Genomic DNA, 25,446 nt, shown 5'->3' with positions numbered 1-25,446 from the left:
AATCCAGGGCATTTTAAATAAATGGAAAGGTTAACAACAAAGCTGACTCCCCTTGATGACAGTAAGAGAAAATCAGTCCTGAGACCTGTTGATCCTGGATGGATCTTGTTTATTAGGAAGAGCCAATTAAATGAACTGATAGAAGAAAACACAGACATATAATGTTTATTCATTTCCTGTTTCTGTTTTCTTAATTGAATGTTTTGCTTTGCAAAGTGCAAAAAAATGGGTCTAATATTACGCTGTAGCCAAGCGAGACCCATTTAATCACACTCAATGGGTCAGAGTCTACATTAAGCCATGCACTGTTGAGCTGCACCTGTATTCCCCTGGCAAAGGCATCATTAGCTGGCAAAGCTCATTCTGACATTGCTGAAGACTGAGTGGCATCTATGAACGACTCCACCCTTGCTTGGAAATGGCAACAGTTAAAGCAACAACTAGGCAGGAACCTCACAACTAGACCTGGGAGCTAAGAAGTCATGGCTGCTAATTTACTGCTGCCCATTAGACTGTCTGCTGGCTAAGGAGAAGTTCTTTTCATGATAGTTGTCTGGCATAATTATTTTCAGGCATAGAAACATTTAAATAATGAAGCTCAGAAGGCGTGATTTTTGAGCTGAGATCTCATCTATTTAGGTGTTTACAGCACATGTGTCATGACAATGTCTCAGCTTCAGGCTCAGTGAACCAATGAGACTGTTAAGAGGTCATATTCTTCCATGTCTGTGAAATCTGTGAGGTTTCCTGAATCTTCTTCTAGAAAGTTTGATGCAGTTCCTTCTAAAGTGGTGCTGGACAACAGGACCATAGGTCCTATCTTCTGCTCATTAGATGTTACAGCTCTGTGCTAAAATGAGGCATGGATGGAGCAAGCCCACACCTCTTCTGGAGAGGGAACTGGTTAAATGTGAGGCAGACAATTAATTTCTCCATATGGGATTTGCAAAGGAGCCTATAGGGAATGTGGGCTGTTTCAGGAATAGTTGAGTACCAAACTCTCTCAGGCTGTGTGGGAAATCTCAGATGCTTTTTATTATTGTTCTTGTCTAGTATCGATCACAGTCTCAGAGCCAAGTGCCACCACTTTTTTCACTGGCTCCAATTATGATCTTCAGGAGTGCCACAGCCACTTAGAATCATGTTTCTCTTTCTTTTCATTTGGATATCCTTCTCCTAATTTCCCTTGGTAACCTGCACCATTAGCATATTTTCCCTCCTTGCTGCCAATGTTTGAGGTCGTGATGGCTGTGCTCAGTTCCTTGCACACAAGCGTGCATGATGATGCCCTGAGTGTCACAACTGACCATGTTCGCTTGTGATGGCCTCAGCCAAGCAGCTGAAAAGTGAGTGAAGGAGCCCAAGCTCCTTTTTACCCTTTGGTTTCAGGTCCTCTGGGTCAGGCCCACAGGAGACTGGGGGGTAGATTACACTGCCTGTCTTGTGACTAAGCAGAGGACTGCTATGCCCAGGGCACTCAGCCTGACATCTCTCACTGTCATGAAATGTACTAATTGGGTTTTTGTGTGTGTATTTTTTTATTTAATGGTCCTCTAGGACACTGAACCTGCATTATGATCAGAGGCTGATGAGTTAAGGATATGGGGAATTAGGCTCAGCTGGGAATCTCTGCCAAGGGCTACAATAGCTTATTATAGTCTGTACAGTATTTCCAGCAAAATGCTTTGAAGTCATAGAGCACCTTCTGTGTGAGGGACAGGGAACTCTTTACCATCAAGGAGGCAATGTGGAAAAGAAAGCAGGAAGCTTTTAACCCCTGTCAGTCATCTGTCTGCTTCTCCAACCAAGGCCCAGAAAATCTCCCCCTCTAGCTGGGGGATGCCTTTGCCATGACATAGTCCTGACAGCTCTGCACTCCCCCAGCACTGAAGCACCCGATTGCATGTGTTTGTGTGTGTGTATGTGTGTGTGCACTTAAACCCAAGCAGTTCCAGCAAAATCTAGCACCACCTACTCAGCCACCCTTTGATAACTAAATAAAAAACCCCCAAAATCTCTCCCCAACTTGTATTAAGGTCCTACCACCCCCCTACTTCCCCACCCTGCATTACAGAACAAGTTATTTGCCTTGGCATGCAGTGCAAAGGAGTTTTCTCTGCTAGATTTTGTTCCACAAGGACTAGCTGTTTCTGAGACTTGGGAAGAGACAAAATATCTATCACACAGGATGAAAGCCAACATCTAATTCAGGAAAACTGGCAAGGAACTGGTTTGGTGTAAGGCTATCTTAAAACTGCCTTCTGCTTCTTCTAGAGCACCTGGTGCTTCTGAAAGCTTGATCGAAAACAGGCTACCAGATTCAATTTCTATCTTCTTTATCCAGTGTTGCTTTAACTATTTCACATAATGTGCCCACCTTCATTTCTCCTCTGCAACCTAACTAAGCACGTATGATCTGAAAAGGGGTCTGGTTCTGTTGGAGATGATGACTCTGGGGTTCTGGCCCAGCAAAGGACAAGGCAGCAATATCTGCATGCTAGGGAAACATAAAGCCACAAACCTGTGCACATCATCTGGCATGAGATGTACAAAACCACAGTTTAGTGAGGCGTGATTAAAGCACGAAAAGCAGTACTGGAAAGAAAGCAAGCAAGAGGGAGAGAAAGAAAGGAAACAATGAATGTGATGGGGAAAAGCTTGCAGTGCTCAATTCTGCATTTCTCTTTTAGTACAGTGACAGGCAGTGTGAAGATGTCTGTGTCTGATAAAGTGGACATACAGAGCCAGGTCAAGGAACAACTGGTTCTTTAATCCCTTTGCTGGTCTGCTGGTCCACTGATTCAGGGTCAGGCTCTGCAGAGGCTGAGGGCAAGTCCTGGGCAAGAGCAGGAACTCCTGGGTCTCCTTATGTTTAGTATTCTGTTGGGTGTGCAGAACAGGTGATACCTCCTAGAAAACTAGAAAACCTCCCTTGTTTCAAGAAAGTAAAGAATAGGCAGGGTATTTTGAAACATACTGACTTTCTCTGTTTTTCCTCAATTTCATAGTCAGGCCCACTGACTCCTGGGGTCCCTGGGGAGTAGGAGTCTGCAGAGAAGCCAGGCCTTTTGAGGGGGCCTTGAAGAGCACAGAGACAACAGCTATGCAGCAAGGTCCAAGCACATGTTTTTATAACCCCACAGCCAGGCTGAGAAATGCTCCAGTGCTGTGAGCGGGAAGATGCTCTTGTACTTATTGGGAATAAATTCAGGTGAGTTGCTCATGTAACTTGTACCATACCATCTCGTCACACGCACACAGACACGGTCTTCTGCCATTTTGTAAAGGCACTGGAAGGGTTTATGCATGTTGCAGCACCCTGGTTTCTACTGAACAGATCTGACACTTTGCACTGGATGAAGGCAATTTCCCCCCTCGATCTTGGAGGGTCAGAACCAATTAGCATAGTCCTTCCTACCTTCCCTGAGGGTGGGATAGGGTGTAATGTAGCCAAAGACTGATCTTGCCACACAATATCATTGGGGGTGACACAGCTGAGCCCCTGATGAGATGTTTTCTGACATGTGTCAGGAAAGATCATGGCATGCTTCCCTACGTGCTCAGGTGGATTGTGGGTATGCCAAAGGAGGCGGGGGGCTTGTAACATTTTCTAATATGGCATTTAAGACAAAAAAAGTGAGCTGAGGCAGAACAAGACAAATTAATGTAGGATGACAACTGCCTTAAGGAACATCAGATGTCCAGAGAAAATCAAAAGAATTATTCCCTCAAAGACTCCAATACAGATTTTTATATATATCTATATCTAAACATACATACATTCATCTGTGTGTGCATGTGCATATAAAGGCAGATTGTCAGCTGGTACTCAATGGTAAAGTTCCACTGAAGTAGGGAGGGTATATGAAGAAAGATGCTTAAATATACATTACCTGTTTGCTTCCTGCATGTATGAGTTGAACACATTGACTACAAGTCATTTGTGTGTATAGGTGTGTGCATACGTAAATATTATTTTCACTCTCTCATAGATCTTGGATACAGAAATTTTTCAAAGTTGACTAGAATGGGCAAAGGCTAGGAATAAAGCTTGTGTGTATGGATGTGGCAGCTATCTGGAGATCATCAAGAGATGGAAGAATTGAATGATGTGATTCATAGGGCTTTGATTGCATGCAACAGAGAGAAATTAAGGAATAACACTTCCACTGAATGGCTTCTTGGCATTGAATTCCTAAACCTGAAGAATTGTCTTAAAAGAAAGGGGGTGGAAATACCACAGTTTGAGAACTTTAGACAAAATACAACTAAAATGCACAATTATGGAATAGCTGAAATAGGCAGAGATAAGAACTGGTAAATATACATGAGTTTCATATTACCAAATCCCACTGTTCTTTGAAGTTGATTTACAAACACTGAGGTGCTTACAGACTATTCAGTATTGCAGAAGCCATCGTTGTTTACCTGTAAGTAGTGTGGCACCCTCAGCATATCTGCCTGAATCAAATAACTCAGTATTCATCCTCTTAATGAAGCCATACCTCTGGGGTGAGATTTAAATTGCAGGTTAAAAAATACCCATATTTTTTATCTACAGATAGACTGGCCATTTAGATTGCTGTAGCCAGTTGAGAGATAGTTGTACAGTTAGGGGAGCTCAGTATGCTATTCCACTTACCCTGTGGTAGACACCTATATTTGGTCAGCTGCATCGATCTCTTGATGGCTGCATGTCCTGGTTTCAGCTGAGATAGAGTTAATTTTCTTTATAGTAGCTAGTATGGGGCTATGTTTTGCATTTGTGCTGAAAACAATGGTGATAATACAGAGATGTTTTAGTTGTTGCTGCACTACTCAAGGACTTTTCAGCTTCCCATGCTCTGCCAGGTGCAGAAGAAGCTGGGAGGGGACACAGCCAGGATAGTTGATCCAAACTGACCAAAGGGCTATTCCATACCACATGATGTCATGCTCAGCATATAAAGCTGGGGAAGAAGAAGGAAGGGGAGACATTTGGGGTGATGGCGTTTGTCTTCCCAAGTAACCGTTACGCATGATGGAGCCCTGCTTTCCTGGAGATGGCTGAACACCTGCCTGCCCATGGGAAGTAGTGAATGAATTCCTTGTTTTGCTTTGCTTGTGTGCGTGGCTTTTGCTTTACCTATTAAACTGTCTTTATCTCAACCCATGAGTTTTTTCACTTTTACTCTTCTGATTCTCTCCCCCATCCCACCAGGGGGGAGTGAGCGAGTGGCTGTGTGGGGATTAGTTGCTGGCTGGGGTTAAACAACGACACTGCACTGTCAAGATCTCCATTGACTGCAAGGGGAACATAGGCTCCTCAACCTCATGTAGACACCCACATCTGCAAACCTACAAATAGGTGTCTCAATCTGGAGCTGTGTTATTGCTCAAATGAGCCATCCTCTGTTTTAGTGTAATGCTGCTTCTCCTGACAGGGCAAGGAGCATCGCTAGTGTCTGCAGAACAGGATTCAGCCTTTTAATATCACATCAGATATCTAAATCTGAGTATATCAGTCCCCAGTCCCTTCACAGTCAACAGAGGTATTTGTGCCTCTCAAGGCTGATTCATCCCATCAACACTCTTATCTAAGAAAGGTTGACCAAACTGCTTTGGGCAAGTGCCCATCTCTTTCAAATAACTATGAAGTAAGTTCAAACAACTACTTTAGACTTAACGGTTAATATTCAGATGGCTAAATTTATGCGAGATCAATCCTGCCCATAGCACATAAATTAAACACACATAATCTTTGGTCCCTAACTGTGCCTCCAAGTATGTTCTTGCTGGAAGTGGTACGGATATATATCATAGCTTATCTGACCAATCACAAACAACCAACACAGCTGGAACAACTAATATCAAATAACTGCAGGGATTTTCTTTGTGATAAAATCTACAGAGGTAAAAAAAAATGCTCAAAATATGTGTCTTAATAACTATCTAAAATTACTGTTTGATGAACCCATCTGCTTGCACATAGTTCATGAGGATAAAAACAAGTCAAAAGGAATTGGGAAAAACTATTATTTGCAAAGTATTCCACCATTAACACAATATATAACTGCTACTTACAAAACAACTTCCTTAGACAAAGAACAAAAGCATTCAAAAATGTGGTGATAGCCGTCAAGACTCTGCAGCTCCTAAGGTTTCAAGATATTTTAGAGAAATAATATTTTGCACATATGCAGCAGGTTTCACCTGCAGATCTCAAAGCACTTTGTAAATATATATGCGTTAATTAATCTTCACAGCAGCTCTATGAGGTAAGCACTGTAAATATAATTATCTTCATTTTACAGATGGTGAACTTGAGACTCAGAGCACTGAAATAACTCCCCCAAGTTCACACCATGAATCAGCAGCACCACAGTGACTGGAATCCAGCGGTTCCACTGCCACTTCTCTTTGCTAACCCAGACAACAAAAGTCCCTTTGCTTACAGTAACAATAGGCTCCACATGGAGAAAAGAGCTGCTCTGGGACTTCACACTTTCTTGCTGGTAAAGCATTTTCCACCCTTTGAATAGGGGACATGATAAATGCACACAGTGTTATTTATTATTAATACGTTCATTAGCATCTGCATCATTACCACTGGAGGAAGGTTATCAATAGATGGTGTTGGTTAGCAGGTCAGATCCTATCCGCTGTATCGAACCTGGCCAATTCTGGTGGCTGTTTGCTGCTTAAAAGGACAATTTCCTTAATAAGCAGTTCTTAAGAAGGCTCAGACAGCAATCACACTTCCTGCACACCTTTCGTCTTCATTTAGTGTGACATTCCTGTTGTACCTTGTAAATAATCTGTGGTTGTCCCCACTGGGGGGAAACACAGTTTGATATAATGTCAGCCTGAGCTGACACTGAGAAAGTTGAGCTTGCTGTGAAGGGGAGGGTCTCTCAAGCACCCACATCTGAAATCTTCAACCTCCTCTTACCTTAATAAAAAGTCAAGCTGCCAGCGTGCAAATGGCAGTGAACAAAAAGGGATGACATATGGCAAACACAGGCAGTAGTCAGTGGTAACACTTGTGTACGGTGGAGGTACCTGGGCTGTCAGAGCCGAGGGGCTTCTGCAGGGGCACGTGGTGGTCTCCTTTTCCTTAAAGTAATAAAGGTACTTCAAATGCTTTCAAAATGCACCACCCACCATACGAAGAGGAACTGCTTTGCTGTTTTCATCTAAACTAAATTCCTTCAGATTACTTCATTTGATTCTGTTCTGTTCTGCTCTGTTCCTTACATGGAGCCCGTCTCCATGGGCTACCTTTGTTTACAGCAATCTGTACTCCAACAGTGTGCCTTGATTCTTATGTTTGGTGAAATTTATCTATATTTATATATTATAATAATATTTTCTAATGCCCTGGGATTTGGAAAGATATTTTCATCTGGTAAGATCCTAGCTGTGTCCATGCAGAGCCAAGCTGGATCTGTCTAGGAATCCTGAAGATTCATACTCTTTCAGACTATTCCCAGTATATTCATGTCAAATGGTACTAGACTTCACCCATTTCTCTCAGCACATGGTAGCTCAACCTCCATAAGAATGTTTTAATATTCTCCTTTCTGACGTGGCAGAGAACAATAAAAAAAAACATCCCCCAAGCCCCTGAGAAGGTAATTGGATCTTGTAAGGGTCATCACATAGGGGCATTTTGGTCTGACGTCAAAGGCCACAGCTAGTTCCCACTTCACTCCAGAAAGGCATCTCCCCTGCAGCTCAGAGATGGCTGGATGCCAAATGTTCCCCAAGGCCACTTCTGCAGGGGTCTGTGATGACCCCCTCACCCTCGCCCCTATGCAAACACTTGGCCCTTTACTGTGGAAGTCAGTGGGGCAGAACCTGTCTGCCTGTGTTTCTTCCTGGGCATCTAACAGAGGAGACACTCGGTTTTGCTGTGAAGGTTAGGATATGTCCTCCTTCCTTGCAAATTCTTGGCTGAGGAAATCGGTTGTGTGGGTGGCAAGCCCTGAGGGCAGAAGGTTGTGGGAGTCATTCAAAGCCACGGGCTTTGGCTCTGCCTTGGGCTCTGCACCATGCTGCCCTCTTGAACGTGTGCAGTCCCAGGCTCTATGTTCTTCCAAAGATGCCACACTGACTTTTTTACTTTAGTATAGACTTCATTTCAAATCCACCTCTCAGCTGTGCCTGCAGGGAATTCCCAGCTGAGGCCAGCAGCAGATGTGTGGGAGCATCTGAAAGCAGGACATGTCCCTGAGCTCCCTCCTGTACACCATCCCGCTGGGGATGGACCTTGGCTGCTGGGCATCACACAGGCTCTCTGAAGACAGCACATGCCCTTTTTACTCATCTTTCTGGAAGTGTATTTAGGGGAGACGGTAAGATGGAAGAGAGAGAAAAAAAGAGAAGCTTCCAAAGTCAGGTGAGAGATGTCTGCAAGCTCTGTCTGAAGCATCTTGTGATTCCTTCCCTGCTGTTTCTTCCCCAGGTTTGAAAGATGCCCTGAGGTAGGTTGCCATATTTGCATAGATTTACTTGTAAAGGGAAAATTCTGCTACTGTGCATATCCCTGTTGATTGCCACATTGTTATGGGCACCTGGGGAGTCAGTAAATAAAAGCAAAGAATTAAAAAAAAAAAAAAAAGGTAAAAAAATTGCAAACAACAAAAGCCATATTGCATTTCCCAGGAAGCCCTGAAATAAGGATGCCTCAGAGAGGAGGCACAGGAGTAAAGCTGACACACAAACACAGCTCTTGATGTAACAGACAACCCCAGACCTGCATCCTATTCTAATTACCATCTTTGTTTACAAGTGGATCTGCTTGTGCAGATCCTTCCAACTACTTAGCATCATTTCATTTTACTGCAAATACCAATCATCTAAAGCAGCTTGAAAACTGAACAAGGGAAGAGAAATAGGGAAAAAAAACCCCACCTCATCTCCCAACAAAACATGACAACTATCCACCCCTTCTTAAGAGCAGAGCAATTTCCTCGCTGTGAGCTGGCACGCTGTTCAGGAGGCATGGGTGCAGCCTGAGATATGTATAACCCGCATTGCTCGCCAGCTGTTTAGAAAACGCTGCTTCTGGATCACTTGCACATGGCAAAGGTGCCACAGGACCTTCTGAAAACCTCGTGCTCTTTGTCTTGTGGCTCTCACTTGTGACTGGAGGTGGCTTTAACTCGGAGGATGAAACCGGTTCACTTGTACATCCACCCAAACTTGCTGTGGACGTTCCCCCCTGCTGCAGGGCTAATACCATTGTTCATACAACAGCTGCTGAACTCCTGCAGTTTACAGCTCTCCTACAAAATTTAAACCACCACTGATTTGGGATTCCACCTTGGGTAATGACATCTGGTAAGCATCACTGCCCTGTGCAGCTAGGACCCACGGCTCTTCTCTCTGACACTGCCATGCTATATGTCTATCCTATAGCTGGCAGCATTTTGGAAACTGAAAAGAGTCTTCAATGCATTATTTCATGATTGTATAAGTTGCCAGTCTCAAAGTTCTTTGACTAACTTCTGCCTTCTCCAGGGACAAATGGTCCTGCTTAAACAGTGCGAAGTGTCAGCGATGCAAAACCAGCATCTAAAACATCCCCATGAACTCAAAAGCAACAGGACGACTCACGGAAGAAAAATCCATCGAAAACTACTGATACAAAGAAAGTACCTCTGGCTCAGGAAATCCCTGAGCTGCCAATTGCAGGAAGCTAGGAAAGTATTGCTCTTGTAATTTTCCCTCTGCTTTATGATTGACTATTCTAGGAGATGAGATATGTGTGAGGATGACTGTTGGTCTGACTGACTGTAATTGTTCTTATGTTCTTATATTATATTTCTGTGTTCCCCAGGAAGAGTGAATTGGTGCTGTTGGGAATGGGAGATTACTGCAGCACCCTGTGGAGAACTGTCCCCAGCAGAGTGTTTCACCATGGCAAATTTGTAGCCGCCTCCTACGACTGTTGTTTCTCACATTGCCAGGAACAGGGAATAGGAATGAGCCATCCACTTGTTGGGCTAAGTCAGGTGCAAGACAAGGCCGGTCCCCAGGATGACACTAGTATGTATCGGGGGGAAAGAAATGGAAGAAAACAGGGTTTTCTTTCTGACATTCTCCTCCCAACAGTTGCTCAAAAAGTTTACATGAAGAATATTTGCAGAGAAAGCACCAGGCATTTAGACTAACACACAATACGTCATAGAAGCATCTGCTTCCCAGAAAAAATCTGGAGGTTTATTTGTTTTTTAAAAATGAAAACTCAAAAGCCAAAGTTCTTTTCAGCTGGAAGTGGAAAATAAATAACTAGTTCTACAGGAATTCTTTGGATGTGCTGGAAAAAATAGCCAGTTTTACAAGCAGATCTATTTGCAGCATGTGTCTGTGAACAGGAAAGGTTGCTGCAAGTTTCGAAAAGCACTTTGTTGAATCATTAGTGTCAGCATACTAATCTGGATTTGTACCAGAATGTGCTCAAAGACCATCAGACAGAGAGAAATTTCTCTATGCGATCACCAAACTCTACAGTTCTGTTAGTAAACAGAAATGTTATTAGAGCTAGTTAACACCCCCCTCCAAACCCTAGAAGAACTCTTCCGCCTTTAAAAGTCCTTGAAATATTCACCAAGTTCTCAAGCACCAGCTCACAACGAATTTTTTTAGACACACTGGATACAAGGATAGTACCAGAAACAAGGAACTGACCTCTTCACTCCTCTACCCCCAAAACCCAGTCTTGACTGATTATAAAATCCAAAACCCAGCATTTGCAAAGAGGAAGGTGGTTTAACTTGGGAAGGTGAGCCTAACGATGAACAGATAGAGCTGGAGGTGGTTGGACTGATGTTGGATCAGGGAACTGCATAGAGGAAACCTGACTTTTGAAGTCAATAACTAAGTACAGACTCAGCACTGTAGACAATTACTAAGACAAGATGCAGTTTTACCAATTGTACATCTGTATGTCAAGCAGAACAAATGAAATCCTTGACAGTCTTTTATAGGATACCAATCCAATTTAAAGTGCATGGTACAGGGATGAGAGCAGTAGACACAGTTTAAGATAAATCTTGCCATTTTGCTGTACTTTCCCAGATAATTTATTCAGTCTTTTTATTTATTTTTTCATGGAAATTTTTATGGAAATTTCTGTGCACACTCCTTCAATAATAAATTTGGGCAAGCAGTCGACATAAGAATGGGGATTGACAGATTGATTCTGCCTTTTGTGATGAGATTTTTTTACTCTAAGGAACAACATGCAATTCACTGGTAGTCCAAAGCATTGCTAATTTGATATTAATTTTACTAATTTGATATTAATTTACACTGAGGATATACTCCCTTGAAAGATGCAACTGTTAGAGCAAAAGGTTAACCTCACTGCACATCTCAAGAAACCAAAGCACAGGCTCCCAACACAGATAAGGTCCATGGCCGAAATGCATAGGGATATTAGAGACAATGGGTTTGTTTCAAACCTTTTTTGTTTCAGACTTTGCTCTTCTGGTGACTTCAAGTGGAGAGAGCTGGGAAAGAACTGCTAGGCTTAGTATCAATAAAATCACTCCAGATTCAGTGTGGGAGAAAGTTGTTTCCTGGCTCCGAGTTTACTGTAACACAAGATATGGTCTAAAAGCAATACCCTAACTGCTAGCCATCACTCCAAGGTCTTCATTAAACACAAACTTGGCCAGCTCTGTCAAAACTTTAAATTAATCAGCTGAGCTCATGCCTCCAGTGGTATAAAGTAGCTTTTTTTTTTTTTTTTTTCAAAATCAGGAGCTCTACACCAGTTACTACCACTACAGAAATGGCTGCGTGTTACTGGTGTGTAACAGTTGCTGTGCTCTACCCCAAAGGGGCAGTATTTAAAGAGCAACTAGGTGTTATTTTGCATTTTTATCTCCTATGACCATTATGTACATCTGAGGACTTGCTGTTTCACAGTGGCATTTTCTATTCCTGTTTCAAGGTGTTTTGGAAAAACCTCTGTAACTTTTCTTCTCCCTTTTCTTTATGGGAAAAAGTTAGAGTCCAAAATATTTCAAAAGAAACACATGACTGCCTTCCACTTGGATGAAAAACAACCCATTTAGCTTCTTCCAGATGAAAGTACTTTTCCTTTGGATTTCCACTTCCCCCTCAACAGCCATTAACTCTCATTGTCATGGAAAGCCGAATGGATGGAAGGGGAGGCTGGAACGATCAACTCCAAATCAGCTACCCTACACCAGCTGTGGTCATTCGTGTGACACCAAAGCCTCCTTCTAGCATCCTCCTCAAGAAGTTGTACTAAGGGAAGGTAAGAGGGTAGACCCTGCTGATTGCAGCCATCAGCTGTGCATTGGAAACAGTGTCCCAAGTGCCAAATGTTGGAACCTCACTTTAATGTTTAATTTTGTGTTTAATTTTTAAAATTTGATTTGATCATTACCATAAACATTAAACAATATTTCATGTTTAAATATGAATAGGCTGCATTATTTGATTGAAATGAGTGTTCAGATGGCTAATGCGTTTTATTATGGCCATAGAATTTTACTGTTATTTCCCCTCCAGCTGCTGCTGTTCCAGGGAACTCAAAGGGATTCAGTTTTCAATAGGACAGGCTCTATCTGATGGCACAGTGTGGTACACAAGCTTGCCAAGAAGAGTCTTTCCCAGCCTGGGGATACTGTTCCTGGTAGTTTTATAACACTGATGAGTGGCTGTTATGGTTCAATGTCCATACAGGGACCTCTGAAAGGCTCTTCACAGACTATCTCCCCCCTACCTAACATCTCTCATCTGCTATTGAAATGCCAGCTCCCATCTTTGGTTATCCTGTGATAACATCCTCTATCACTCAGTAATTGAATTTTTCAGACAAGGATCTCATTGTTTTCTCCTTCATGCATGGTAGGAGCTCCTTAAAGAGAGCTGCAATCCCATCTCAGGATGTTCCCTGAAATTTCTCCAAAACCTGTCCCCCTTGCTATGATGCTCATGTATGACTTTGACAACACTGAGACCAAGAATGTGTTGAAATCACTTCTCATCTTGCTGTGAAACTTGTCTCATTGTTTTCTCTACTCTGTTTTGTGGTTTTGTCTCTATCTTCTCTTTTACTATCCTTGAGTTATAGAAAGTTTGGAGCTGGGTGTCCTTTTTACTGGTCTCTGTAAAGGCACTAGGAAGGTACAGTCCTTCCCCATGACAAGCATTTCTCAGCACTATCTTAATTAGGGTGAGGTGGAAAACAAGAATTCCATTTAGCAGCAAATGTCAAGTTTTCTTACATAATTTTTGTTCTGGACCATGACCTTTAAAAAATGCTTGGGCTGACATCATCACTCTTCCCCTCCGAACACCCGTGAGCACAGACGTTAGGATAACTCAGCAGTGCAGGTGTCTCCCATGCCATCAGAGTATGGCTTACACTTTGGAGCACTTGCTACTGCAGAAAGTCCATCCTGGACCTCAGAAACCTGCCCAATAAAAGCTTTATCAAATCCACTGTTTTTGTCCCCAAAGTCTGAATCATGAAAAATTAACATTTTTGCCTGAAAAATTATCTCCCTCAGCACTAATTATCATGTGGATAATAAGTATTTAAGAAAGTAGCTTTCTAGCAGGATGCTTCAATACATCCAGACCAAATTTTGCTGGCAGAGAACAGTGGGTAATGGAACTGAAAATCAGTAACAGCTCTTTCTGATTAAGAAAAAAAGCATTTCCAACTTTGTTAAGATGAAGGTATAGTCCAGTTAACTCTTAAGAAGGATTATAATAAGGAAACAAATCCTTACTGTAAGGTCACTATGAAACTCCATTAGAAGATATGAACCCACTTCTTGTGGCAGGAAGCATAATTCTAAACATTTACAGATGGGAAAAAGCTAGTTATAGGTCTTCAAATCCAACATTTCTGTTAAAGGGAATTTCTCCATTTCTTCAACATGAGGTGAAAATAGATATTAAGGGAGATATTCTTCTCCTCTAACTTTTGTCATCTAGGAATTTACTTAAAACTAGCTGGCCAGACTCTACAGAAAATGTGGAGAGATACAGGTGAACTTCCATAAAGTGATTCATCCTCACTTGTCTTAGGAGTGAATGAATGACCCTGTGGGAGTACGCCTTCACTTTATTGATTGTTGAAATGTCTCAGATGAACAGCTAAGAATAACCACCTAAACTTCATAAGACAGAAGTTGTCAGAGATGGACACACTCCCCCCCAAATTACTTGCTCCAAACAATACAACAGGAATAAGACCAGAATTCTGCTCTTCTTATTTCCAGACCTGTGTTCTGCTGTCTGACCAGCAGTGACCTCTGCAGTGGCAATACTTTTCCCTGAGAAAAACCCTGTAGTCCATAATATTTCTAATCACGTGTTTTGCAGAATCTTCTCTTCAATACCATCACCATTTCTGATTGCTTTGAGGTCTTATAAAATATGTGCATTTTGGTATACCTGAATTTGTTTCATCCAGAGACAGAAGCAAGTTCGAAGTGAGCAGGGTGAGGACAGTAGTGTCAGACAGCACTATGAAGATGACTTACAGTAATCAGAAATGAAAAAGACTTCTTAGGTTATGTGGCCCTCTAACGACTTGGGACATGTCCCCACTGAATGTTCAAAAACATTTTGCCTATCCTCATTTTAAGTAGTCCAAATAGCAAGTTACACCTCCTCCCCTTGGGGCCCTCATCCACAATCTAAGAAAATTCATAGTAAGGACTTTCTTCCTTGAACCTTGTATAAATTGTATAAATACAGTTGGACTCAATGATCTTAAAGGTCTTTTCCAACCTAAATGATTGTATGATTCTATGAAATTGCCCTTTACTTGAATTTCGCGCACGAAATAGGGCTTCTACTACTTCCTGGGAGAGTTTAATTACAGACCTCTAAATTGTCTTATTGCAGAATTTTGAGTGAACACACACGTCCCATCCAATCTCGTGTTTGCCAGCCGTGAAAACCACACATGTCCTTGAGCAATAGAAGATGCTTGCAGCAAAAAGGACATACCCTGCTGAGCCTCTGAAGGTACTATATACTACTAATAAATAGATATGATCTATCAAAGGCAGACACAAGAAAACTCAGAGCTGAGACCCTATAAAGGTTTAAAGCAGGTATCTACCTGTGAACCTATGTGCTCCTTGAACAAGATGGTGTGGTCTCTGTAATACTTGTTACAGCACTGAGATGGTTGCCTTACTGTGGGATGCTGAACCAGAGGAAATCACTGCAAGTCCTCTCCAGCAGCAAGACAGAGTATGTAGCCCACGTGATTGTGCTGTTGCTGTCTTCTAGACAGATATTTACAATATGCACTTGCACGGTACTCCACATCGACAAAAACAGGCCTTAATTGTATTTGATAATCAAATCTGCTGCTCCACTCAGGTACTGTACAGTTTGCAATTCAGAATGAATATAACAAATAGGTTCAATTTTTTTTTTAGTGCTCTCCTTGATTTTCCCCTAAACCCAATGCAAAATACAGTAGCTACATATGATCCAGGAGGCATTCCCAGAGCCAAGATGTTTATATTAATAAAATAATACTAGAAATGGGATTATGCTAATGGAAATCAGTCCCACTTGCATTCTGAAAATATCTTCTCTTCCATCATATGAGTAATATTTGAAAAAGAACTGATTTCCCTCTTTCTCTCTCACCTCCTCCCTGCTTTCTCCCTGTGTCTATTACAAGGATTTTAATAGAAAGACATTCAAATTGTAACACTCAGCAGCCCATGAGAATCAATTTATTTTTTTTCAGTTGCTGGTTACCATATTATTTTGTATAATTGTTGATGTCTGTCGTCTAAATTATCTCACCCAAAAAAACGATCACACACACGTCAAAAAATAAGAATAACAATAATGATAAAAAAAAGTCTAACAACCCTTCACAATCCAGACACAACCTTGAGGGAAGGAAAACACAAAACAAAAGAGAAAATAATAATAATAAAAAGACAACAGCCCATCTAGCTAATTCATCTGCCCAGTAAGTGCGCGTGTGTGGTGGATCAGATTGGCTTGATGGCAGGTGATGGGGGTCGGGGCTTTGCACACACTCTGAAAGGGTTTTGATGATTGCAATTACTCACCCACGCTTTGACATAGCACACAATGAAAGACTACAATTAGACGACTATTATTCCTAACTGCTGATACCAATGATGTCCATACAAATGCAGCTCACTTTGTCATTGCATTATTTATACTTGAGGTGCATTTGTATATATGAGTTTGTGAAGGGAGAGGGGTGGCAGTTGTTGTTTGTATTTGTGGCACTGTATAAATTATCTAGATTTATGCACACTGTCTCTGTAAATCTATATTCAAGCACACAGTCACGTACATTGTTTTTGAGCCTGTGTCTGCAGACTTGCACACATGGAGATGCAGCAGGATCCTTGGGATGGCACAGTGCAGTTCTCCTGGTCTGCACTCAGAGCCCACAGAAGGACTTACATCGACATTTCTGTCAATGTTTGGATGAAGCCCTGGATGGGTATGTGGGAGACAGGGATGCAGTCTTCTGTCCTTAGCTTGCGTCTTTTCAGGATCTCTGACTCTTTGCACCACATTTCCCCTGCACCACTGTGTGCTGAGCAGTGGCTTCTGGATACAGTCTTGTTACAAAGAGGTTTACTTTAACTACAGAAGATTTTTAAACTGACAGAAGATTAAGACAGAAGATTTTTAAACTGATTTTAAAACTGAAATTATTACATCTGCTCAGTACGAACAACCCAGTGCTGTTGGCAACCTCTTTAAATGGGTCACAGGGGCTTTCACTGAAATCAGAGCAGGCTGGCCATTGTATGCCACTGGAGACTTTGGGATATAAGTAAATGTGGGGAGTTATTCTGGAATCATTAGTTTCTAATAACTAATATTAATAATGCTTAATAATAAGAGAAAGTAATAGCTATCAAGAATATCCAAAGTTGATTAATCTAATTTGGGCTACAGCAGTCTGACTGAAAAAAAAGCACCCAGAGAGGGAATTAATTAAGAAAAGCTATTCCATGTTAAATGTACACTATACCTTAATCTGAATGAATGTATCTGTGTAGAGAGCCCTTTCGATTTATTTTATCCTCTGGTAAAGGGAATTCTAGTCAAATGTTGCCAAAAGGAGTCAAATCACCAGTGGGACAAGGGCTCTGTGCTCTGCGTGGGAGCAGAGCTGCAGGATATGCCGGGGCTGGGTTTAGCCCTTGCTCTTGCCTTAGCTGTGTGCATAGCAGTTCTTCACTGTAGATACCAGCAAGACAATCACTGCATGAGTAATATATGGTAAGATTCATACAGCCTAACTTAGGTAATGTGAAATCCAGAGACAAAAGCAAGTTTGCCCCAATTTTACAATCAATCATGGTTTTAATTGATTTACTGCTGCATCATCAGGATGGAAACATCCATACAGCCCTGCAACACACTTATACCTCCTGCCAGTAGACATTTATTCATGAACATTTTTGGACTGCATTGAGAATTCCTCCCAGGAAAGTCAGTCACAATGAAATAAAACGCAAGCATGCCCATTAATGACCAAATCATAAGGCACAAAATAATACAAAACAAGAGTAATAAACCTCTCCAGGGAATTGCATCATTGTTAACGAAGCAAGTAATCAATAGACCATTGTTTGAAAGCGTTGCTTGTTGCATGAGTGCTTATATGGAGACTTGAGTAACAGCAGCACCTGGAAAAATGTTGTGTCCTGAAAGTAGCTACTCTGTGAGAATTGTTTGGGAATCATGAAATCTGGGGGATTTAGAAGGTCTTTTGCTGATGGCAAAGATTTGCAAATCTACAGATTTTCTTTCCTAGTGAAGGCAACACCCAACCTTCTCTAGCTCCTAAATTCCAGTTTGTGATTTATCAGCAGGCAATAGCAATTTGAGTACCGAAAGCAAATTAGACCCAGCAGGCTGGGACCCCGGGGAGGTGCTCAGATGATCTGCTTGTGCTGATGTCTGTGCTTGCATGGGTCCTTGTCGTGGTTACAGGAGACGGGCCAGGGGAAAGCAGGAAAAGCAGCATGCAGGGAGCCATGGCCAGGGATCGTGCAAGGAATTGCAGTAGCTCATGCTGCTCCCAGAGTTGAGGGTCCCTCAGCCGGGGGTTTCTTCTGTCATAGGAAGAGAAGGGAGAAGGAGGAGAGCTGGGATAAGAAACCAGCACCATCTGTCTTTCCCTTTGTCTGTCTGTGTGCCTTTCCACTTTCATCAGACTATTTCACCTAGGGAGCCAGCCACGGAGGTTTCCTAACACAAATGCATTTGGCCTGAGTCACGGCAGTTCCTTGTCGTAAGTCTCTGGGGCTTTCTTTTGGGAAGCTGGAGTTGTTAATAGCACATCTGGCTTTCCCAGCTTTTGGGGTGGTCACATCGGGTGGCAGGTGACGGGGCTTGTCACTGTTTGTAAATGTCAGGCGAGGAGCAGGGAGGCCACATGTCAGAGTTCAGGGCCAGGTAGATGTACTTTGCCTCCTGCCATCTCGTAAACTGTCCAGGCTTCCTTCATCTCCCCAGCGGGGTTTCCAGCCACAGATGTCCCCGAGACCTGACAAAGCTGTGACAGCCCTGCTGCCGGGCAGGCGGATACACAGCGGAGCGGAGAGGGGATTTGCAGGGACGTTTTTGCAGCAGGACAGGATGGAAATAGGGGACTGGGGGTGCTGGCATGGGCTTGCTTTGGCAAAGCAGGTGGCACCCCGTACAGTAGCACCCCACGCCACTGGTCCTGCTTCCTACACTGGGTGTTTTCCAACGGAACTTTGCTTTTACAGTGCCAGGAGCAGAGTTCTGTAAAATACCTGTCTATCCATCTAAAAAGTAATGCGCCATGTTTTCAGTGCTGATGTCTAACTACATGTGAAACACCTGCTGTGAGTGCCTGCTCCACAAGAAGGAAACTTTCAAGCTAAAACCCCCAGCACGCAAAGAATGAACCTTTGCTGGATGAAACTTCCTCAGCAAAAGGCTCATCCCAAGCACCCGGATCCTGGCTTGGATCCACATCTGGAAGCCACATGTCAGCAAGGGCACTCAGTCCTCAAACTGACTGTCTGGGACAGATGTTTTCCTATCTCAGGGAACCCTTTTGGCTTTCCAAGACCTGAGCATGGGAGGTCTGCACAGAGGAAAGGAACTGCCATAGCAGGTCATACCTTGGACCTGGAGCAGCTTACAGGCATCACAGTCTGTACCCCAGCATTATACACTTCTTTTAGAGATTAAGGTCCCAGCACTTAAGCCAAGTGTGTTAGTCTTAAATACAAGAGCAGCTCCATTGGCTTCAGGGAGACAGCACAGGATTTAAACTATGCATGTGTTTAAGCACCTGGCATACGAGCCTTTCTCTCTAGTGCACTTCTCACTCCCCTGGGCTTAATTTCAACTCCTTCCGCTTTATAGTCTGTGGCCTCTGCTGTAAATTCAGACAGTGAAGGAACTGATTTTTAAAAAATACTTTCTTCTTGAAATATTGCAAGTAAAGAGCAGATGAGAATATATATCAGTTAAATGCTTTTTTAAAGGCATAAAAAGCTTTTTTAAAGACATGACATGACACACTGGATTCTAAAATTAAGTACGGTGGCAAGGAACCCCCAGCTGGAATTTCCTAAAATATGGCTTTCCTCCTCTGAAACCACTTTTAATTTTAAGTGCTGACTTTCCTGACCCAGAATAAAGTTACAGGCAATGTTTACTAGCCAGCATAGAAGGGAATTGCTCCCTTATTGCATTCCAAGCGTGCAAGCCACTGAAAATCAATATAACGAAGTAGGAAAGAAAGAAGTAGCATGCCCACTCATCTCCCCCCCTCCACATGCACAGACAGACACTTCCATAGACCTGTCTCTCTCCTCCCCACCATGACAGGTAATGGCCCTCTCTAACCTTAGAGGCTGGCAGTGAAGAAAGATGAAGTTTGTCACATTGTTCCTGAGCAGTAGGTTGTACAGCTAGGTCACCTCTGATTTTTAGCTAGTCAGTCAAGGCTACCTTTCCACAAGCAGCGCACAGCTGCCATTCCCCAACAAATAGTGAAATGATGAGTCCATGTCACAGCAGAGGACACTATCTAAACTCCTAGTATCCCCTTCAGTTCGGTAACATGATGGGAGATGACAGGGACATGAAATGGGGCTGATGCGAGGCAGGAATCTCCATAACAGGTCTCCTTGTGGAGGTGGTGAGGGGCTGACCTCTGGACATTTCAGAGACACAGGGAGCTGTGAAGAGGTGGAAGGTCACGTCTAAAAACTGACACTCCAGGGCAGGGGGCTAGGGGAAGGAGGCTGATCACTACTTGATGCCAGAGCCTGAAGGCAGACAAGATGCTGCAGGAGCAGCAGTGATCCAGGAGACGTCTTCCAGATGTCTCGCTTTCTCAACACACTTCGATGCCAAGGCAGGAGGAAGAGGAGAAAAAGAAGGAAAGGAGGAATGACTCACTTGTCGATTCTGCATCAGTTGCTAAACTTTCTGCAGAAAGGCCACACTGCTCTTAAAAGAGGTCGGATCTTGTCTTTGGTAACAAGGATCCTTTTGATTTCTGTGTGGCTTGCAGACTTGTTTGCGGGAGAAACACATGGTCCTGTCTGCTGCTTTGGGGTTTATTTAAGTGCTGCTCTTTCAACGCCAAAGCAGAGGTCCAGTGCAAAAGCGATACTCCCCTCTGTCTCCCCATGGAACTGTCTAACTGGGAGTTGTGCTCTTTGAGAACAGATTTTTTTTGCTGGAAGGGGCCTGAAAATGTTTTTGACCCATGGTGGCATGCAGGGCAGATATCTTGTGAACTAGACATCAGCTGCAGGGTTAGAAGCAATCACTGAGTGCTGAAATTTGTCACGTGTGGGCAGTTAATGTAAGTGGCTCTGCCATCTCAAAAGTCTTTGTGCCACATAGAGCTTTTCTTCCCCTGGTAATGCAGATGAAGGAGAAGAGAAATACAGAGCCCTGATTATCTGGCAGTGCGAACTGAAGACTGACCCAAGATGAAGTCTCTGCAAGATCAGCAAACCCACCCTATCCTGAGTGTCTCAGATCTGCCCTTAAAATACGTCCCAGGATGTATCTCTAAATGACACAGTCCCTGCCAGTCCTCAGGGGCTGTAGCCTTGCCTACAGCCTGACAACTTTATTACCTTCCTCCCTCCTGCTCTCTCTCACTCGTCCTTTGGTGCATGGGGTATTCAGGGTGATGGCTAGTGCCAATGTTAATGGGAATAACACTTGGAGGCTGCTGGAGGGAATCGAGGCCTCTGTCTTCCCAGGCCACTGCTGCTTTGCAAGCTCTGGCTCTCACCTTTAATGTGGAGTCAGCTTTCTTGGCACATGGAGGATTCACCCTGTGGGATACTTTGCTGACTTTTCTCTTCACCTTGACTCAGACATGTACAATAGAAATAGCAGCTGTGGACTCCTATGGTTTCAGGCCCTGCCCTGTTTCAATTAGAGAGACACACGGGTTTGCAGAGGAGGCTTTCAAGGAGGATGCGTGGGTTTCCTTTTGAGCCTTAACACATAGAAAAAAAGAGTTGCACTGAGCTGCCTGTTTCTCCTAAGCACCTCCAAGAACCTGGCAAGCACTTAGTGGTTCTGCTACCCTCCCTTGTCTGATGGGGGAGCACAGAGTGCACTCAAAGTGCATCACTACCCCTTCACACTGGTCATACTGACACAAAACAGTTGCATACTTGCAAAATCCATCCCCACACCTTTGCAGTGAGTTCTCCCAGCAGAAGGACTTGGGGACAGCACCAAGGGGTGAAGGGCATCACTGAGAGGAAGCAATGTTGGAAAGGCAGATTGTTTCTCACCTCCATGTCCTCCACCCTGGTAACTGTGGATAACTTGGTGCAGCATGGCTGTTGCAATGATGAGGTCACCTCTGTGAACAGCTCAGCCCTGGGGCTGGAGAGGAGGTGACCCTACCACAGTGAAGAGCATTCTCCCAAGGTCTGCAGAAAAGTAGCATTTCCCAGTTATCCTGCTCCAACCCTTGGGTGAAGCTTTCCCAGTCCAGGTTCATCAGGCTCCTGGTGTGGAGCTGGGCAGAAGCTAGTTTGCCCTGCCCCAAGCACCTCTTGCTGCTGCAGAGGAGATGGGAAGTAGCTGGGAGGGCGGTAGGTGACGCCTAACAGCTGAGCACCCCTTGATAGGCATGCTCACGCCAAGGCACACTCAGCCTTACGATAGTCTTTTATCCTGGAAGGGCTCTCAGAAGCACCCAGCACAACCGAAGAAGCACACCATCACCTGAAAAATGAAAGCCCTTCCATAGTTATTCAGAGGTGCTCTTGTTACTGAAGCAAGAGTCTTCTCCCTGCCCTACTCCTCCACCTCCCTCACTATGCTGGAAGGAAATAGTGAGATCACCTTCCATGATAAGCACCATCCTCCCCCAAGAGAGAGAGGAAGAGGAGGAGATGCTAACTGCAAAGATGGGGAGCTAAGATAAACTCAGAAATTGTTTCAAAAGTAGAGATAATTAGTTTTGTATTTAGTCGGTCTTCTTCATTTCGTTTTGTCTTTAAAGAATTTATATGAAATTGTTCTAAAAAAAAGTCAAGCTAGCATCTTCCCTGAGACACTCACCACTTGGCCCTGGGGAAAGGCTGCATGCTCTGCAGCCTCCCATGAGGAACGCAACCAGCTATGAGGGGTAGTGCCTGCTAGAGGGCTGTGGCAATGACAGGGCTTAGAAACCAGTCATCAGGACTTTCACAGCAATTTCAAGCTGTTTGAGGTCTTGCCCTCTGCTGTCATGTGCACACTTGAGATTTCTTTTCTTTCTTGTTTAATAAATCTCCAGTTTTCTAGACCTCAGTAGTGTACCAAAGTTTGAAAGTGACCCAAGTTCAAGCTAAAGGCTCAGCAGGAGACAAATAAAGGAACCTCAAATCTATTATTAAATAAGTAAAATCTCATGACATCTTTAGGTCTGACTTACATTTTTTGAGTCCTTGAAGTTGCTAATAAACACCAAGCAAATGGCTGGAACTTTGATCCTTAGCTTTGATAGTCCTTGGGAAAATATGCAGAAATATACTCATCAACATTTGGACACTTTGGGAAATTCTCCACATTTTCAAGTTTGGGCAAGCTTGTATATAGGAAGGGTTTTCCAAAGTCAGGCTTAGATGTATGTATTGTTTTTCATATCTCTAACATGGAGTCAATCAGAAAAAGAAACAGAGGAGTCTTAGGCAGAAACTTTGCATTGAAGTAAGAGAGTAGCTTTTCCCCAAAACACAGCTCTCCTTATTCTTATTATTTCAGCTGTTAACCAGTGATTAAAAAAAAAATTCTTCTTCATAGTCTTCAACACTGCTCTACCTTGCAATCCACTTTTTGAAATTGCCTAAATAAAATGCATAGTCATGGTCATATATAACCTTGACCTACAGATATTCAAAATATAGCTCCTAGTCAGAATTTACTCCCCGAAGGGTAGGATAAATTTAACCAAGCAGCCCTCCTGACTGAATCTCAACACAGACCAACACCCATTTCACTACAGATATCATAAGGACCATGTTGTAAAGTAATCATGGCCAAATGCAAACTCTGAAAGTCCATGAAATGACTTTCAGCTTGTCGAAGTATTTTGCACATATTAATTAAACTTTAGATCACCTGCCTTAAATCAGAATAGCAGAACTACTTCAAAACTAACTTTGAAGTTTGCCTGCTGTGAGCAGGAAGCTGGACTGCATGCCTTCCAGAGGTCCACTCCTACCAAAATTACACGATTTCATGAAAATGGCACAAAACTATTGTAACCTGGAAAGTCAGTTGCTGAGACAGAAAGAGACATTGGAAGTTTCTAACCACAGGCCGTGTTATTCCTCAAGAGCTAGAGGCTGAGCACCATAGTCCTGCCTCACTGTCGGCCATCCCCATCGTTCAAATGCCAGACAGTGCCCCCAACATGAGCCTGGGGACACGAGCTGTCTCTCCGCTGAACAACTGCATCACTTTCCGAGGAAGTAAAAGCATGAAGTGTTTGAAGGTCTCTCTGTCTGAGCAGATTTGCATGACCAGTTCTGTTAGCAATCGCGCATCTCTGGCATGCCTGGGTAGTTAGATGCTCTTCAAAGATTTGCAGTGGGCAGTTTTAGCCATGCATCTTTTCATCTTTTATAGCTACGTGCCTTATGTCGGAGCCATTAGCAATATCTCTAAACTCCCTTTCAATCATGTTTTACAGTGCCTGTTCAGTGCATTGAGGTACCTTTTATGGCTGAGATGACACTTTCATTATAAGCTGCTGTTTTCAGTGGTTTATAACTTTTCCCCAAAATTACCTTTGGGGGTTGAAATTTTCTCACGCTTTCTTATTCACAGGCCAGCAGAGAATTTATTTAGAAAGTTGGAAGATAATCTTCACAGCTATTTTGGAGTTATCAAAACTTAGGGGAAAAAAACAAAGAAAAATACAAAAAAATATATTTTTGATCATTAAAAAGAAAAAGTAGGCATGTACTTTCAGCCTCCTATAACACAAAAAAGCACAGTGAAGGCAGGCTTCATGAGACACCTGTTTATTGTGATTAAATTTGGGCAAAGAAAAAAATTAAACACAAAGAGAAATTGTAAACCACTCAGATGATACAGTGCAATCCTAATAGTAAGAGATGGAAAATGTACTTATGGCTATTGGAGGTTGAAGGACCTATTTTTCTGGCTTCAGCATTTTGAGTTTCCTGAGCTTTGTGCAGTGGGCCTTCACTACAGCATCAATAAATGTCTTTTGAATTCAAAAACCAAACAGTTATAGCCACTCAACAAATAAATAGCCAAATGCAACTAAGGTATTTATCCACTGTTCTGAAGGTATTCGCTCACTTTTCAGTACATGTGTGTTCCAGCTGGTCCTTGACAATACTTGTTGATGCCAATTATTTTCAGACTTTATTTTGGCTGAAGAACAGTAGTCACAGTCTGGGCATATGCTGTTTCCAATTGTGTCTACTTTCCTTTTCAGGGAAAGAAAATGCATATTGTCTTGTTTCCTTCTCAGTGCTTAAACTTGTTCTTTGGATATGTTTGCTTGTTTGTGTGACAGAGGCTTTCATCTGAAGACCTAAACACCATTAGAGTGAGGCTGCTGGGCTAGATGGACACCTGCTTTGATGTAAATTGAAATAATCTTCACAACAAATGGGTAGATATTGTTATGGCCACTGCAAATCTACCTGGGCTTCTTTTAGGTATATATCAAGAGTAAAATAAATATGGAGACAGATTCGGTTTAGGTTATTCTCTGTGGATCTGCTCCAGTGTTGGCTCTGGCCAGTGGGTGCCTTTTCATTGGCTTTAATGGCTTTCCAATCAGGCTCTAGGGTCTGATTTTATGTTCAATGACCCAATTGTTCATGATGAGGTTTCAGCAATTTCAAAGTAACTGGAGTTGCCAAATAGTTTTAGGTATAAATGGTT

At 42.9% G+C, this 25,446-nt stretch overlaps 1 protein-coding gene across 46 annotated transcripts in view; it reads right to left on the bottom strand.

The window, feature by feature from the left end:
• CELF4 (CUGBP Elav-like family member 4) overlaps positions 1-25,446 on the bottom strand; it is a 735,309-nt gene that overhangs the window by 104,915 nt on the left and 604,948 nt on the right. For 12 of the 46 annotated variants that reach the window (XM_072858793.1, XM_072858804.1, XM_072858828.1 and 9 more), the window contains exon 4: positions 21,235-21,261. The exons of the other annotated variants lie outside the window; for them this stretch is intronic. In XM_072858793.1, the coding sequence (XP_072714894.1) occupies positions 21,235-21,261 (27 nt within the window). The remainder of the gene's footprint in view (positions 1-21,234; positions 21,262-25,446) is intronic. 46 annotated transcript variants of the gene reach the window in all.

The sequence above is a fragment of the Ciconia boyciana genome, chromosome 4 (genome assembly GCF_034638445.1).
Source record: "Ciconia boyciana chromosome 4, ASM3463844v1, whole genome shotgun sequence".
Classification (NCBI taxonomy): Eukaryota; Metazoa; Chordata; class Aves; order Ciconiiformes; family Ciconiidae; genus Ciconia; species Ciconia boyciana.
Note: the sequence above shows the minus strand (reverse complement) of the source record. Positions and strands in the feature narration are given on the sequence as shown.